The following is a 16,778-nucleotide window of genomic DNA, read 5'->3' as shown; positions in this document are numbered from 1 at the left end:
CCGACATAATAAAGTATATTAACAACATCAAAAACATCCCTCACATGAGCAAAAATTGAAGTTGGATATTTTATTTACATATATATATATGTTTGTGTGTGTGTGTGTGTGTGTGTGTATTCTATAAATAAATCAGCCCCTAACTTTCTCATTTGCTGAAACAAAACCAGTGAATTCCAAATAAATCAGCCTTTGTAAAATCCTGTGTGCATATTTTACATCCAAATGGGGCATTTTTTCAAAATACACAGAACAGTGATGTCACCAGAATAGAAAAACAGGAAAAATCACATGACTTCAAAGCATTCATTGCTCCCTAGCCAGTCATTCACAGTTCCCCCTGCTGGAATGCAGCCGGTCAGTAGGGTTTTGGGTTCCAGTCTCCACTCAGCGGGTTTTCAGCTTAAACACTTTGGTAAATGACTGCCTGGCACTGGAGTACATCAAGAAAGATCCCTCCATTGTAGAGAAGAACTCCCAGTCACTGCAGCCAATGGTGGGGAGCCAGTGGATGGGGACGAAACCCTCATAACCCTGCCATCTGCCAAAAATACAACAGAATTCACAAATGCAACTTCATACAACTCACTGACTTGTGTGGGTACATTGATTATGAAAATACTGTATGTACTGAAATACAATGCATGACCTTTCTTTGTATAAACAGACAGTAGTATATTTAAAATAACATGCACAGTGTTTGGAATACCTGTATATTACACTGTTTAAGGAGTAGGACAGTCCATTATATGAATTGGCTACCACAAGAAAGTGCTCATCTCCCAGGGTGAAGAACTCCCAGTCCACTGCACTGTTGAAGATAGTCCAAATTATTCACCCACAGGACTGGTAAACATACAATAAACATACAAGAACTGTCTTTAATGTTTCAAACATCACTCACCTGTAAGTGCCAATGTCCTGAAACCTGAGAAACATTTGAGCATTCAGGTCCAGTTCATAGATGGTGGAGTTGATGGCATAGAGGCTTTTGCCGTGCATATACAGCATGTGACCATTGGCCACAGCCAGGAAGACCCTGTCTCCAATTCGAAACATCTCCCAATCTGTTGCCCCAAATGTCTAAAAGAACCAAGCAATGGAGTCAGCTTAGAACAAGCATACAGCCATGCCACCTTAAAAATACCAGAAGCTCTCACCACTCTTTAATGGTTGTTGGCACACCGGGAAGAAACAAATCAAGTGCTTGGCTTTTCAATGTGGGAGTGTCATTTATTCGTTTCACCTTCTCTGCTCATAATCAGCTCTTTTGCATAAAAAAATTTTTAAATCACATTTTCTTTGATGTTCATGACCAGCCTAGCATTCATCATACCTGGCACAATGTTGGTTGGTGAAAAGTGTAAAAATGTGCTGAAATAAAACTTTGTAAAAGTGACTTCATATCTGAGAACATACAAGCATAAGCAACTGGATTACTGTAACTCCATTTTAGCAGGTCTACCTCTGAATGCCATCTGGCCTCTACAACTAATACAGAATGTCGCAGCCCCTTCCCAAATCCTCCCACACCACCCCACTGCTACACTCCCACTACCAGTAGCTGCTAAAAAAAGTAATGGGAACACTTGTAACACAATGTAAATCCAAGTCAATCACACTTCTGTGAAATCAAACTGTCCACATAGGAAGCAACACTTATTGATAATAAATTTCACATGCTGATATGCAAATAGAATAGTGTCTGTCAGTGTAGTGTCCAGAGCATGGAGGTTCTACCAGGACAGTACATCAGGAGATGTGGAGGGGGTCGTAGGAGAGCAACAACTCAGCAGCAGGACCATTACCTTCGCCTTTGTGCATGGAAGAACTGGAGGAGCACTGCCAGAGCCCTGCAAAATGACCTCCAGCAGAAAAACAATGTGCATGTGTCTGAAACAGACTCCACGAGGGCAATATGAGGGCCCGACGTCCACAGGTGGGGGTTGTGCTTACAACCCAACACTGTGCAGCATGTTTGGCATTTGCCAGCGAACACCAGGATTGGCAAATTCACCACTGGCCCTCGTCCAGCATGACCAGTTTGGCAGTGGGTCAGTAATGGTGTGGGGTGGCATTTCTTTTGGGGGGCCGCACAGCCCTCCATGTGCTCGCCAGAGGTAGCCTGACTGCCATTAGGTACCGAGATGAGATCCTCAGACCTCTTGTGAGGCCATATGCTGGTGAAGTTGGCCTCGAGTTCCTCGTAATGAAACACACACACTACTGAACCTCATTTTGACTTGTTTTAAAGTTGGATCAGCCTGTAGTGTGTTTTTCCACTGTACCCATGGGTTGAAAAATTGTCAAGGAAAATCTCATTTTTGTGTGGATTTGTTGTCAGCACACTAAACTATAAAGAATGAAGTAAAGAATGAAGTATTTAATAAGAATATTTCCTTTTTTTTTATTGTGTACAACAATGTGAACATGATTCTTTTTTTCTACCTTCCAGTAGACTATATAAAGGCAAGTGAGTGTTGTATTTTTCAGAGAGGAAGCATAGTCTGGATCTTCATGGCACTATTTCAAGACATAAGCATTTACATTTACAGCATTTATCAGATGCCTAGCAGGTAAGGAAGCGAACGTATAATCGGAAGGTTGCCAGTTCAAATCCTGAACCAAGGTCCCCTTGATGAAGATATCGTCCCCACACACTGCTCCCTGGGAACCTGTCATGGCTGCCCACTGCTCACTCAGGGTGATGGTTAAATACAGAGGACAAATTTCCATGTGTGCTCTGTAAGGATGGACATCACGGGAGCCTGCTTTTGTCTTGCATAACAGCTGTCTGCAGGGGGAGGTGTGACATTCCTGTGTCGACGGTTGTGGGTGAAGATTCGGCACCTCTGTTTTACATGCTTTTTGTCTGACGGCAACGTGTGAAGTATCAGCCGTCAGGACCGCCCACCCTCTTTGTCTTCCCCAAATGGGAGGCACCGGGGGCGTGACATCAGAAACAACAGGTTCTGATTGGTCAGTGACAACTTCCTGTAGGCCAGTGACAACTTCCTGTAGGCCAGGGGTATAAAGGTCTGCTCACATGTGGAAAAAGGGACTCTGGGCTTTCTTGCTCAGAGGTTTTTCCATCGGAAGCCGGAAGGTTTCTGAGTCTTTCTCTCCCCCTCTTTTTCTCTTCTCCCTCTTTACTCTTTCTTCTCATTTTTATTTTCTCTGTAAACTTGGTACCTTTTTACATTCAATATTCACATGTAACTACAATAATTATTCACCGGTGTTAATAAATTAGAAACTGTTCATTTTTAACCTCTACTGTGCCATGCCTCTTTCTGCCAGGTAACATCAAATTGGAGTGGTTGAATACAGTGCTTTGTGTGGAGGGAGAAAGAGTTTTTCTACACACTCTATTCTCTTCTCCCACACCACATGGTCTTTTTTACGGCTCCATGTGCTGTGTATCTCAATGACAATCACTTCACTTTCACTTTCTTTCTAACCGGTTGTGGTTGCTGACACCTGCCAAAGCAAGTGACCGTACACTGATTTACATCTTATCAATGACACCCTATCAATCATACAACCAGTATGACATTTAAATAAAGGAATCTGTCTATTTTTAGCCTGCTAAGTTCCATAGTATCCAGTGATGTCCCATCAAGATAAGTCTAGACTGAAACCACACCAGCACTGATTAGATCATAGCGGTTCTGATGTTCATTCAGCCTTGTTCATGTTCCATTCCTTCAGTGTTCAGGGAATAGAAACTGAACATCAGGAACAGGGAGAAGCGATGGAAGTTCCGAGTAGCTCAACCTCATCATTCACAACTGGAGTCTGATGTTTCGGTGATTGAGCTAATACTTTGAATGGATTTATGGCCTCAGAAACCTCAACACATGAAGATTATTGACACCGCAAGGAAAACTGCACCTTCAACAATATAATATTCAAAATCAAAAGCCTTATGAAAGTGATAGCTGTAGAAAGTGGAGCTGTTTTAACAATGATTTGAATAAACTTCTAACAGGTTCATCATCATTGTTGCTTATGACCATGCATTTTAGAGCAAAGCCCATACCCTGATGGTCTGGAAGTGCTGGAATGCTCCCCTCAACCAGATGTAGATGGTGGAGTCAATAGAAGTGGATGTGCCATCAAAAGCATTTGCCACTGCCAGGAAGTGGTATGGCCCCACCGTGAAGAACTCCAGGTCATACGCTCCTGATGTCAGAATGGTTTGGTTGACCTCAAATGCCCTTGTGCCTGGGTTCCATTTGTAAATAACACTGTTGATTTTGTGTTCACCATTCCCTATGACAGACACAGGAGACCATGATCATCTAAATTAGATCAAACTATGACCTTCAATTATAATTCAAGCAATATTTCACCAGCTACTCCTCATGTACTTCTGTGTTGCTGGGTTAAAACACGGGTCAGTTGACAAAGTAGGAGCTACATGACAAAAAGATTGGACATGCTGGACTTTTCATCAAGGTCATTGTCAGCCTGAATTTGTGTAGTCTGATCAATGAAGCAAACATGAAGCATGATGTGCGAGGGAATCACAGGCCCTCTCTATATGGTCAGAATGTGGACAGGAAATGAAGAGCTTCTCCAGGATACCCTTCCTGTGATTGGCCACAGCCAGGAAGGCCTGATTCTGGATATGGAAGGCCTCCCAGTCCCGGGCACTGTAGGTCTCCAGCGTTTGGTAGCGGAGGAACTTCTGCTTCTTATCGCTCCACTTGTAGATGACCGATGCCTCCTTCCCACTGCTCACCGGGCCTCGGGAGTTTGAGACCACCAGGAAGACCTGACATAGAACATAAGCAAGAGATTTAAAAGCACAATACTTCTAGGCATTCTTTCTATTTCATGCTATGGCTTATCTTTTCACAAAACGCTGGTTTAATTCTTGTTGGGTTTTTCTGTTTTTGCCTTTCCTCAGGTGATGGTGCAGCATAATGTACTCTTTAAAATACAAATGTTTTTGCCGTGATTTGTAGGGTGTTCTATGATACATACGTTTAAATTCTTAAATTGCTATTGCATGTTGTATACTGAGTAATTCATGCAGTAAAGTGTTTTACTCCATCAGCATGACTGGAATTGCACAAGTCATTTACATTTTATGATGTGGAGATGCACCAAACGCCTCGAATGGCTCCAAATGAAGTCTTTTTACAAACTTTTACAATCCTTAAAATGCAAATCTTTTTTTCTTTTGTATAAAAGTTGTACTCCACAGTGCAATCAGGCTTGTGAAATGCAGCAAAATGTTCCCTTTCTCACCTTGTTGCCAATGATGAAATGTTTCCAGGAATGAGCCTCAAATGTAGTGATGTTTTGGTGCAGCTCGAACCTGCCATCTCGCCACCTGTAGATGCCCGAACCAGGTTTGGATGACCGGTGGGCCATGGCTGCAAACAAACCCACCGATGGGATCTGAAAGACTTCCAAACCATACGTCTCAGAGCTGGTGTAGAGGTCCTGGTGACCATCCACATAATCCAGATGTTCCTTTCCTGTATACCAGCATAAAACAAGTGAAGTGACTGTCATTGTGATACATAGCAAGCGCAGTACATGGTGTCACAACAAAATGTGTCCTCTTCTCTTAACCATGACCATGACAGGTGCCCGGGGAGCAGTGTGTGGGGACGGTACTTTGCTCAGTGGCACCTTGGCGGATCGGGATTCGAACCGGCAACCTTCCGATCTCAGGTCCGTTTCCTTACCCGCTAGACCACCACTGCCCCAAAGATGGTGGCGACTTGGTCATGCAGGAAGACAATGATTCTCATCATAATCAGGTTATTCAAAAAATGTTCTGTCCTGGAATGGTCAAATTCTGAATGTTTCACAAACTTTCAATGTAGTTACATAACTGAAATAATGAAACAATAAAATACTATTAAATTAATGATTTATACAAAAACCAAAGAGAAAAGCTGAATGTAAAATAATGAGATATACCTTTCAGCATGGAGATCAAGGCTGTGTTTCCATGGATGAAGAAGAAGAAGCCCTTCTGCATCCTGCTGACCATCACCTCCGTACAGCTGCCTCCATCCTGCACCTGAACGTCTGTGCAGAAATCTACCCATCAGGTGGTTATGACGTTGACCATGATCAGCACATCATAATGATTTAATCACACATTAAAAAAAGAGAATTCCAGTTGGGAATAGCTTCAAGGCAGCATACAGAGACACAGTGAAGCTAGATGTTACCATCTGGAGGCCCTGGCAGGTCCTTCAGAACGGGTGGCACTGCAAGCTCTGCCAGGCGAGGGTTCCCTGCAGGGCAGACCCGGCGGGTGGCATCAGAACCAGGCAGCAGAACCAGCTGTCGGAGCAGCCCCTGTAAGGACGTCACTCATCAACACAAGCAGACAAGAGACAGGACGTGTGTGTAAAGAGAGGAATCGAGAGAAATCGTACAGAGAACATCCCGCTCCAGAGCTTGCGGCTTCCAATATGGATCCTAGAACCAGCTGTGCTGAGATCAGCTGGAAACGGTCTATCATGGAACCTGCACACACACACACACACACACTACTGCACATACTTCAAATACCTCCATAGGCAGCATTAATCATGTGTGCTGGACTCACAGCTCCAGGGTCACGCCACAGTCCAGCGTCAGGCTAGCATGGTGCCCACTCAGCGCCAGCACCAGAGTGTGCCAGTGGCCATCTGCCAGCCACACCCGCTGGAAGGACAGTCTCTCTCTGCCCCTGGGACTGTGGTACACAAGCTGCAGCTGCTCTTCAGAGAAGCGGAGGCCTAGAAGCAGCTGCTTCTTCTCTTCCTGGACCACGGAGAGAAGATACTCTCTCTTCTGTTGGGAGAAGAATGTCTGGCTGAACATCTCAACCTCACCCTGAACCACTCGCTCTTGGCTCTGGGACAATGCCGCACCCAACAATTGAATTAATAATATCAAGGTCTCTATGAACTCACAGAAGGCACATTGCTGTGAAAGGTACATCACAAAATGTTCTAAAAGATTATTATCAAGGTCACTGTGGCCTCAGGTATCTCCCATTCTCTCAACCTCTCCAAAACCACTTCATTTTTCCTCATATTGTCTTTGAAACATGATGGACAGGTCAACAGCATGGACCTATTTCTGCATCCACTGCAACCACTAAAAATAAGATATAATCAGCAATAATCACATAGGGGCAGTGGTGGCCTAGCAAATAAGGAAACGGACATGTAATCAGAAGGTTGCTGGTTGAATCCTGAACTGCCAAGGTGCCACTGAGGTGCCACACACTGGTACCCGGGCGCCTGTCCTGGTGCCCACTAAATACAGAGGACACATTTCATTGTGTCACCGTTTGCTGTGCTGTTGTGTATCACAATGACAATCACTTCACCTTCACAGTGTACCATCAAATAATAGTATATTTGTATCTTACATTTAAGGTCAACACATCAATTTAACCACTATATCTTTGTAAAATGTTTCAAATGGCATATACCGTCATTCATTTAATGCACCAATATTTCACCAATAGCCAATATTTAATTTCAGTTCTCATTATAAAATGCTTGGTTATGCGTATTTTACATGTTGCACCCATTCACAGTAAGTAATAAAATAAAAATGGAACCTTGTATAGGTCTCTGGTGCTTGTATTATGAATACATTCTGACTGGTGCATTGGTCATGTAACTCTGGGATATAAAGTAAAATTAGGTCATGCGATCTGTACAAACTGTACCTCTGTGGCAGAACAAGTTGTCTTCAGAGTGACCATGATGGAGAACTCATGTGGGAACATTAGGCAGTTGACGAAGACCTGGGATGAAGGGAAACTGAGGGGGGAGGTCATATGCACCCCTCGTGCTCCCTCAGCTTGCACCGTATGGACTCCACTGAGGGCGTGGCCACCCTGTGGCAGCGAATGTGACAACAGGTCCAAAGGGAAGAGATCTGCAGCAAGACATCAGTGTTCCATTATTGGGAGTGTGAACAAAAATATCTCTGCTGCCATCTCAACAGACCCACTGGCCTAATATTGAGTACGCAGGACAAAATCACCCTGGTTCAACAAGGTATGAACTCCACTAGGTCCCTGTAACTGCTGATTGTAAGGTGCTCTGGATAATGGTGTTGGGTAAATGCTGTAAATGTCCTCCTGTAAACGTCACAACTCACTCTTGACTCAGGGACAATGCCAAACCCAACAATTGAATTAATAATATCAAGGTCTCTATGGACTCACAGATGGCACATTGCTGTGAAAGGTACATCACAAATTATTCTAAAAGATTATTATCAAGGTCACTGTGGCCTCAGGTATCTCCCATTCTCTAAACCTCTCCAACACCACTACATTTTTCCTCATATGGTCTTTGAAACATGATGGACAGGTCAACAGCATGAAGGACCTATTTCTGCATCCACTTCACTTAAAATAAGATATAATCAGCAAGAATACCATAGGGGCAGTTGTGGCCTAGCAAATAAGGAAACAGATACATGATTGGAAGGCTGCCGGTTCGAATCCTGAACTGCCACTGAGGTGCCACTGAGCAAAGCAACGTCCTCCACTTATTTTGGGTCTCCATTCATTTTCCATTTCTGCAGTGTGATAGGATGCATCCTTCTGCTGATAGGACGCTGCCATCAGCGAATACCATTTCCATGAATGGGTGAGTTGAGGTAGGTGGTAGGGGTAAATTGATGTATTTGAAATGTAATTCAACACTGAAATTGTACTGAATGAATAACAGTAAAGTGATCTGAATCTATTTCAAATGCATTTAAGGGACCCAGTAACCACTGACAGCCATTGCCATATTCAGACCTCTGTGCCCTTGTTTGTGGTAATCAGTAAAATTGAACTGCTTTCATCTAGAAATTATGAGACTTGTGTCCTTACTGGAGGTGGACAGCTGCTGTCCATCCACAACCAGGCAAAAAAAGTGGAGAGGAGTGACAGTATATCTCTTACAACGATCTCGGCGATTTCACTGCAGAGGTCTGGTCACTTGTCTTCCTGTGGAACACTATCTCAATATAAACTTCAGGAACTGATCCATAGATAAATATATAGTAAAGGGTTACGGTAATGCTTAAAGGTATTAATAATGCTGACAGTAAATTATTTCATTTAAACCTATCAAAGTAACAATAATTGTTTTGACATAATAATTTTTCTTTAATTTATAGTGGGGTAATAACCAGTCATCTTCAAACTGGACTGCTGTAACTCACTTCTGGCTGGTCTGACCTCTTGACCGCTCCATCTGATCCGTAACACTTCTGCAACTTCCCAAATTCTCCCACTCTACCCACTGCTATGTTCCCTCCACTGGCCTTTTTAGGAAATATTTAGATTAAATAGTTATTAAAACTAATGGCATTTGCAGTTTGGGTCCTAGTGAAGAATTTTAATGATGGATATTTCAAATATGTCTATGTAAAATGTAAATATGACATTCTAGAAGACAAGTCTCCTCATTCAGCCTTGTGTTGAATTAATTCCACATTCCAATCTTCATTCAGCAGTAGGGTCACCAAGTAGGGTTTATCTTTATATTTATTGCAAGCCTGACACAAAGGAATTCATGTTAAAATAATCCCAACTATAAGAATTAACTTCATCTCTCCCTTCTAGCTGCTGCTGTGTCTGATATCAGTTCAAATAAGGAATTCAGCTGTAGCTTCACCAAACAGTACAGTGCAACACAACACAGATGCTGAGAAGCAGTGACAAGATGGTGATCCTCTGACATAAACCACTGAAACTAGAAGATTTTACCATTCAACTGTTCAACAGATGAACGAAGGAGTGAGAAGACTCACCTGTGCAGGGTCTCCATGCCACTGCCACGAACGTTGAATTGTAGAAGAGCAGAAGCTGTAGGAACATTCTCAGAACAGCCCAAGACCCTCCCATGTTACTAAAATGTTCCACAAACACACAGCAGCTCTGTTTAAAGTTCAGAGAAGACCCCTGCTCATGGTCATTTTTGGTCCTGAGTACCAAGGAAGAGGAGCCAGTCTGCTGGAGGCCATGCTGTAAATGATGAAGACTGATGGGAGAGCAGCAGGCAGATCTGAGAAGTGAGGCAGGTACATTCATTTAAATAAGTCTGGGGGGCGGAGAAAGGCTGAAATGGGATGATGAGGAAGAGGGGAAAGGAGAATCAGGTGCCAGAATCTCTCCTCCTCCAGTCAGATCTTCTGTAGCATGTGTGAATTTTAATTAATGAATGTGATCTTTTATATAGAACAGGAAGAAGAAACTGAAGAAGGTCTTGAAGTAAAAGCCCCAGCCGAGGATGGTGAGGCTGGCCTTCATTCAGGTCGTCTACGGCATCTCTGATTGTGTAGTTATTACTTTACATTGTGTAAAACTGAGTCCTAGCAGAGCCAAGATGGACATCATGTCCCTGTCATTACTGACGTCACTCTGGATGAATGTAAAGGTGCGGCACAATCGTGGAGGTGTAACTTGCATCAATCCATCTGTTTTGGGGTGGAACAAAATCCGCTCAATACTTCTTGGACAATAATGACTTCTAGAGTAGGCTGAAGCAAACAGAGATGAGAGTTGCTTTGAAGGAAAACGCTTCAGAAGTGGCAGACATGCACAACGGACAACTGAGGAGTTTATTGAATGATTTGTATTGTTAATTAATCACACTGTGACACATGACCTGTCCAACTCTTCTTTGGGCCACTTGTCTATGTAAAAGACTGTAACAGGTGAAATCGAAAAGCAGCATGTCCAGGTGATGGGTGTCGGCCTCATTCTCCATTCGCACCGGTAAACACGTAGTAACCACACACACACACACAAACAGGAATAAAGTGCGGAAAGGAAGCCATCGCTTTTTAAACTCCGGAAGTCCATGTCTGGGCCTGCCGGCCTTTACAGACCCAGTGATTTGCGCACGATCTGCTTGGCCAGTCGGTGAAACTGTTCGCGGTCCTCACGCCACATCTTGGAGGCATCGACGTTAGCGCCGCTCTCATCGTTGGGTTCTGTGGAGCGAGACATGGTGCCAGGTACTTTTATTCTATGTCAGAGATGTCACTATTACTGTGGTCCAAATTACTCCCCACTGACCTGCCAGCATGCTGACCACAGACAGCAAGATCTTCTCCACACTCTGGACCGGGCTCCACCTCTCAGCACTGCTCTCATAACCCATAGGGTCGTCCCCTGGAGCATGCAGGATGGAGATGCACACACGGCCGTCTGGGTAGACTAGACAGAAAGTACTGAAAATCACTTTTTATTTCACACTGTCAAAGGTTTGTATTCAAGGCCTACTGAGTTTATATGCACAAAAGATATTATACAAGGAGTACAACAAAAAAAAACCCTGTTGTTGCCATAAGATCCTAATCTGCAGCCTATTTGATTCCTTTTCAGATTACCAAGTTCAGAACGGGTCTTCACCGGCTGCAGGATGAGAGCCTGGTCCTTCAGCATCCTCCTCCCACCACCCAGCATCAAAGCTGCAGAGTGGCTGCCGACGTTATCTCCTGCCCTGAAGGCCAGGCGACACGGACCCTGCACTGATAAGGCCCCAGTCTTCCTGATCTCCGCACCATCAGGAACGATCTGTCCGAGCCACACTTCCGCAGCACTGCAGCAGTCAGTCTTCTACTACTGACTACCCAGGCTGAATCTGGATTTATAATACTGTCCTGAAGATCAATACTAAGATATTGCTTTTCGTAAATGCCTTTTCAGACCACATGAAACCATTTCAACTAACTGTGGTCCAACGTGAAAAGTAGGAAGAATTAGGAGAGGGTGATGAATGCACGTACTGTTCGGGTGGAACATGTCGCAGGTGAACTTCATCTTGGGGGGACTCAGGGGGTAGTCTGATGGGAAGCTCAAGATGGCGGGAAACACGCCACCTTCAAAACACGTGTCCTCTGGTCCCCTGAGAAACAGGTCAAAAGACGAGACAATGAATAAAGAACGAAACACAGCTTTTTACACAGGTTTTCAAGCGCAAAAGATTCTGCTTTTTCCTGATAGAGATCAGACTTGCCAGACACTTTTTGACAGTGCGGAGTTTATTGATCTCTTTATGCGTCACGCCATCAGGAGTGGGGACACGTTGCACCAGCCAGCCCACCCAACACTTCTCTGTCAACACACACTCAAAAGGCAGGTTCTTCCACTTCATCAGCCATGCGCCATGTCACTTCTGATTACGGCCAGGTCAACCCAGCTCCTCTGATGCGCCAGAGATCCACAGCTTCTGACTGGTTCCTTGTTGTGCTTGGCAACACACAGTCCCCAAATGAGGACACATTATCTAAAAGAAGATGATTATCACTGCACTGGAATCATGGGCACCAGGAGAGCGCACCAACGATAAGTTCCCTCACAAGATAAACAAGATATTTTATCTTACCTCCCAATAACAAACTTTTCTCAGATACCAATCAATACTTAAATGTACTATCGGTACTTAAATTGCAGTTTCGCATCAGCCTACAGCAATTTTCAACAGGCACTGCAGCGGGCAGCCCCTCCCTGGCCACCTGGAGGACCCCATATTTACATTAGAGACGCACCAAGTTTGCTAGAAATTGTAAATACGAATGTGCGTCCGATGACGTGACGATCCGAGCCTAGCGGGGCTATGCTAACGCTACACAACTTAAAATCAACACATGCAAATCATTAAACCCGAAATATTACAAACAACTGTTTACTCAGTCCACTAGGCGTCAGATATCGAAACAAACTGATTACCAGCTCCGGAGTAAAGCATTTACATTTACAGCATTTATCAGACGTCCTTATCCAGAGCGACTTACAATCAGTATTTACAGGGACAGTCCCCCCTGGAGCAACTTAAGGTTAAGTGTCTTGCTCAGGGACACAATGGTAGTAAGTGGGATTTGAACCCGGGTCTTAAGGTTCACAGGCGAGTGTGTTAGCCACTAGGCTACTACCACCTTGCAGTACTGCTAAAGTACAGAATGGTATAAAAATAGTCGTGTCGAGGACTCAAAAACATTCAAATACATCCACGTATTTATTAAAATGTTCCTGTCTGATATTAAAAACGTCGTTGTGTTGAAGATGCAGCCTGGAAGCAGGGTAAATAAAGTCTTGGATTACATGCTGCTGGCAGTAAGGGACGCCATGCAGCCATGCGATCCAGGAGAAGGTCCATCACCACGCCAGAACTTACATGATGAGCGCCTCCCATTCAAAGAAGTTCTCTTCATTCACGGGACCTGTGGGCACATGCAGGCAGTTCAGCGAGCGCAGAAAAACACAGCGCCAGCAACGCGGGTTAAAACGCAACGCACGTCACCTGCCACGATGCCCTCGGGCGGGTTCAGCGTCAGCTCTGTCGGGAGAAACAGGAGAAGACATTACCCATTTCACCGCGGCTGGAAAATGCAACGGGAAGGGACACTACTGACGTTTATACTCCGCCATCAGCCTCTTCAAAGCCGTCCCCGCCATGAGCACCGTCAGGAGTGCGCAGTCGGACAGCGTAGCCGCTCTTCCGGCTGCTGGGAACGGGGGAAACAGCGCCACTGCAGGCGCGGCGGGGTACTGCACCACAGGCGGGAGAAACAGAAGACATTATCCATTTTCACCGCGGCCGGAAAATGAAACGGGAAGGGACACTACTGACGTTTATACTCCACAATCAGCCTCTTCAGAGACGTCCCCGCCATGAGCACCGCCAGGAGAGCGCAGTCGGGAGGGGGGACAGTGTTGCCGCTCTTCCGGCTGCTGGGAAGGGTGGAAGCAGCACCACCGCAGGCGCAGCGGGGTACTGCACCACAGGCGCAACCAGCATTGCACTCAATGCCGTATTTAAAAATCGATTCAAATACCCCCTCATACAGCTACATTAGAAACATTACATAGTTACACATAGTCACATAAGAAAGTATTACATAGACACACAACACTGGCAGCCAATGTTTAGCCAATTATTTAATAGTAGCATTTTTACAATAAGATGCTAATTTAATGTGTGCACACATTATATATACATATTTGAATTGAATAAAATAAAAAGTGAAGTGACTTCACTTTTAATACACAGCAGCACAGCGCACACAGTGAAATGTGTCCTCTGCTTTTAACCAATCATCCTTGGTGAGCAGTGGGCAGCCATGACAGGCGCCTGGCGAGCAGTGTGTGGGGATGGTGCTTTGCTCAGTGGCACCTTGGAAGATCAGGATTCGAACCGGCAACCTTCTGATTAGGGGGCTTGCATGTTCTGCCTTGGCGACAGCATCTTGCCTGTAGAAGGAAGTTGGTTTGGAACAGGTAGGAACGGAACCAGTAATCTGAGTACCAAACTATATTTATTGTTTACAGTATTAAAGGACAACAAATAAATGTACAAATCAGAACAGAGCCAAGGGAGTATAGAAGCATTTCTGTTGAAACTAGGCAACGCAGCACCCTTCCACACTCAGCAATGACACTCCTGGAAAACCAAGGCGGGAACGAACAATCCCAATACAATGCCATTCGATTTCACCACAACACTGGGTAGCTGTTGATAGAAACTGTGTGCATGAGAATAACTTGGTCTTAAAACAAGTATGTCTACCCCTAGAGGAAAAAAAAAAAAAACAACATTTAAAAACAAAACACGGACCTGTGTGTGTGTGTGTGTGTGTGTGTGTGTGTGCGCGAAAGAGAGAGAGAATATCCTGACATGCTGAACTGATCAAAGTACCATCTCTGGGGTTTGGTCCACATTCTGTGATGCGGTAACGGCCAGACTTCAGAAAAGTCACGCCCCTGCAGTCCCTGAACAAAGTGATCCAATTAAAAATCTTACGTCCAGTCAGTGGGAGAATTAGGGTGATGAATTTTTATACATATATATATAAAAAGGAAAAGATTTAGCAGGTGCCTCCAGTCTGCTGCTGAAATACGTCGATCGTGTCTTCATCTTCCATCTCCAACTGAAAGCAGAAAGTTCAATTTAAAATACGATTCCATGTAATAAATACACACACATACATACATACATACATACATACACACATATATATATATATTATTCAAAATTAATGCAAAGAGCGGGATTTACCTGTGCCGGTGTGTCTGTCTCATTGATGGGCTGCCCATCAAATCTAAACCGTATCTGCCTTATTGACAAGCCCTACCAGCAGAGACAGAGCCAGACATGAGACATGGAGAACCCCGCGCCGCGTCCCACCTGCAGGCCCGACTGGACGCGAACTCACCTGCCGTTCACAGTACGCCTTCATCAGTTTACTAAGCGGCGTGTGCCTTTTAATCTTAAACTGGACCACCGATCCGTCCTGGCCGGCCACCTTCAGGTTGATGTGGTCGTTCTCGGTCTTCACCCCCTCCTGCGGGAGAAACATGCACGTTGTGGCGCTTTATTTTAACGCGGGGCTTCCAAATGGCCGCACAAACAAAGCGCCGCATTCCGCTGCGGACGAGCTGAGCGTTTGCGCCAAACAATGGCGCATTTTCAGCAGCTCGGCGCGCTCCCGCGGCCTCGGCGGCGCGCTTTACAAAACGCGTCCTGCTGCAGAGCCGCGCATTCATCCCGCAGAGAACGCGGGCGTCCCGTCCACCCGCCCCGCACGCCGCCAACACGAACACGGCCACACCCGCCACCGCCACCGTACCTTCGGCTTCTCTTCAGACATGTCGCCGAGCTTCAATATCTGCGCTGTTCACACCTCGGACGCTCGGACGCGCTTCCCGTCTTCCTTCCACTCTTCTCTCTGCCGACGTGAACGCGCCTGAGCTCGTCCTCGCCGCTGCTGATTGGCTGGACGGGCGTCACGTGACCTCTCCTTAGCGGGCGCGCGCACACGTGGGCGCGCATTTAATGGAATACTCGCTCACGCCGAGCTGGCGCCTCCCCCGACCACACGGCCGCCGTGGAGTGTGGAAATCCACGCCGAACAATGGCGCGGAACGGCTTCCACTCGCGAACAATTTCCACCAGATGTAATATTTTGGTTATTTTAGAAATAAGCAACAGCAGGTTGGTATCTAGTTTCCCCCACAAGAATTTTATTTCCATTGTAAATATGTCCTGGTACAAGATTTGATTGCAACTGATGCTTTAAAAATGGAAGATTTTCCTGCACCATTGTGTATATTATAATCACGTTATTGCTTTTTATTGTAATTTGTGCTCCTCATGAAGCAGCATTGCACATTATGTAAGAGTTAAAAGTTAAGAGTCAATAAGTTAGTTATTGCACAGTAAAAAAACAGCAACAGGAGACAGTTGCACAGAAGAACATCAGCAGAAGGATCATGTTGCACAACCCCATGTTGTTTAAAGACTTACAGGTAGTGAGAGAGAGAGAGAGAGAGGGCCACTTCTTGGGAGAGCGAGTGGCAGAGGGGTGAGTTAAAAAGTCTGATAGCTGTGGGAAGGTAGGATTTCCTGTGCCGTTAGGGCCCCTCCACAGCACTGTGCCGTGGGTGATCAGTATTTTCAATAATAGACTGCAGGTTTCCCAGCATCCTCTGCTCCGCCACAGTCTCCAGTGTGTCCAGTTTTATTCCCAGCACGCACCAGCCTTGTTGATCAGCTTGTTTAGCCCGTTCTTATCAGCTACTTTCATGCTGTTCCCACAGAATAGAACATGCCACTGGACACTATGGAATCCTAGAACATTCGTAGCACAAATTTACAGACCACAAAGAACCTTAGTCTACGCAGGAAGTACAACCTGTATGTGGCCAGTGCATTCTGTGACAGTCCAGTTTATTGTCCAAGTGGACCCCCATGTACTTGTAGTCCTGAACAATCTCCACCTCCACTCCCCTG

General features: G+C 45.1%; 3 protein-coding genes across 6 annotated transcripts; all 3 read right to left on the bottom strand.

The window, feature by feature from the left end:
- Positions 1-50: 50 nt before the first annotated feature.
- tspeara (thrombospondin-type laminin G domain and EAR repeats a) lies at positions 51-10,427 on the bottom strand. 3 transcript variants are annotated; one of them, XM_028953927.1, is made up of 12 exons: positions 9,793-10,427; positions 7,703-7,914; positions 6,584-6,810; positions 6,411-6,501; positions 6,201-6,330; positions 5,944-6,054; positions 5,260-5,492; positions 4,591-4,780; positions 4,043-4,275; positions 905-1,083; positions 710-811; positions 51-541 (listed from the first exon to the last, which is right to left on the bottom strand). In XM_028953927.1, exons 1-12 carry the CDS (start codon positions 10,070-10,072, stop codon positions 388-390), a joined length of 2,142 nt encoding a protein of 713 aa, XP_028809760.1. In that variant the 5' UTR covers positions 10,073-10,427; the 3' UTR covers positions 51-387. The 3 variants fall into 3 exon arrangements, with proteins under 3 accessions (XP_028809760.1, XP_028809761.1, XP_028809762.1); XM_028953928.1 differs by having other exon boundaries at positions 5,260-5,420; XM_028953929.1 differs by having other exon boundaries at positions 5,260-5,387.
- Positions 10,428-10,584: 157 nt separating this feature from the next.
- Positions 10,585-13,730, bottom strand: ube2g2 (ubiquitin-conjugating enzyme E2G 2 (UBC7 homolog, yeast)). 2 transcript variants are annotated; one of them, XM_028953933.1, is made up of 7 exons: positions 13,620-13,730; positions 13,402-13,537; positions 13,290-13,325; positions 13,164-13,209; positions 11,776-11,894; positions 11,063-11,158; positions 10,585-10,977 (listed from the first exon to the last, which is right to left on the bottom strand). In XM_028953933.1, exons 2-7 carry the CDS (start codon positions 13,442-13,444, stop codon positions 10,865-10,867), a joined length of 453 nt encoding a protein of 150 aa, XP_028809766.1. In that variant the 5' UTR covers positions 13,445-13,537; positions 13,620-13,730; the 3' UTR covers positions 10,585-10,864. The 2 variants fall into 2 exon arrangements, with proteins under 2 accessions (XP_028809766.1, XP_028809765.1); XM_028953932.1 differs by having other exon boundaries at positions 11,063-11,203; positions 13,620-13,718.
- Positions 13,731-14,285: 555 nt separating this feature from the next.
- Positions 14,286-15,772, bottom strand: LOC114764753 (small ubiquitin-related modifier 3). The gene is made up of 4 exons (XM_028954649.1): positions 15,616-15,772; positions 15,202-15,330; positions 15,045-15,116; positions 14,286-14,916 (listed from the first exon to the last, which is right to left on the bottom strand). Exons 1-4 carry the CDS (start codon positions 15,634-15,636, stop codon positions 14,854-14,856), a joined length of 285 nt encoding a protein of 94 aa, XP_028810482.1. The 5' UTR covers positions 15,637-15,772; the 3' UTR covers positions 14,286-14,853.
- Between the last annotated feature and the right edge of the window lie 1,006 nt (positions 15,773-16,778).

This window comes from Denticeps clupeoides, chromosome 15 (genome assembly GCF_900700375.1).
Source record: "Denticeps clupeoides chromosome 15, fDenClu1.1, whole genome shotgun sequence".
Classification (NCBI taxonomy): Eukaryota; Metazoa; Chordata; class Actinopteri; order Clupeiformes; family Denticipitidae; genus Denticeps; species Denticeps clupeoides.
Note: the sequence above shows the minus strand (reverse complement) of the source record. Positions and strands in the feature narration are given on the sequence as shown.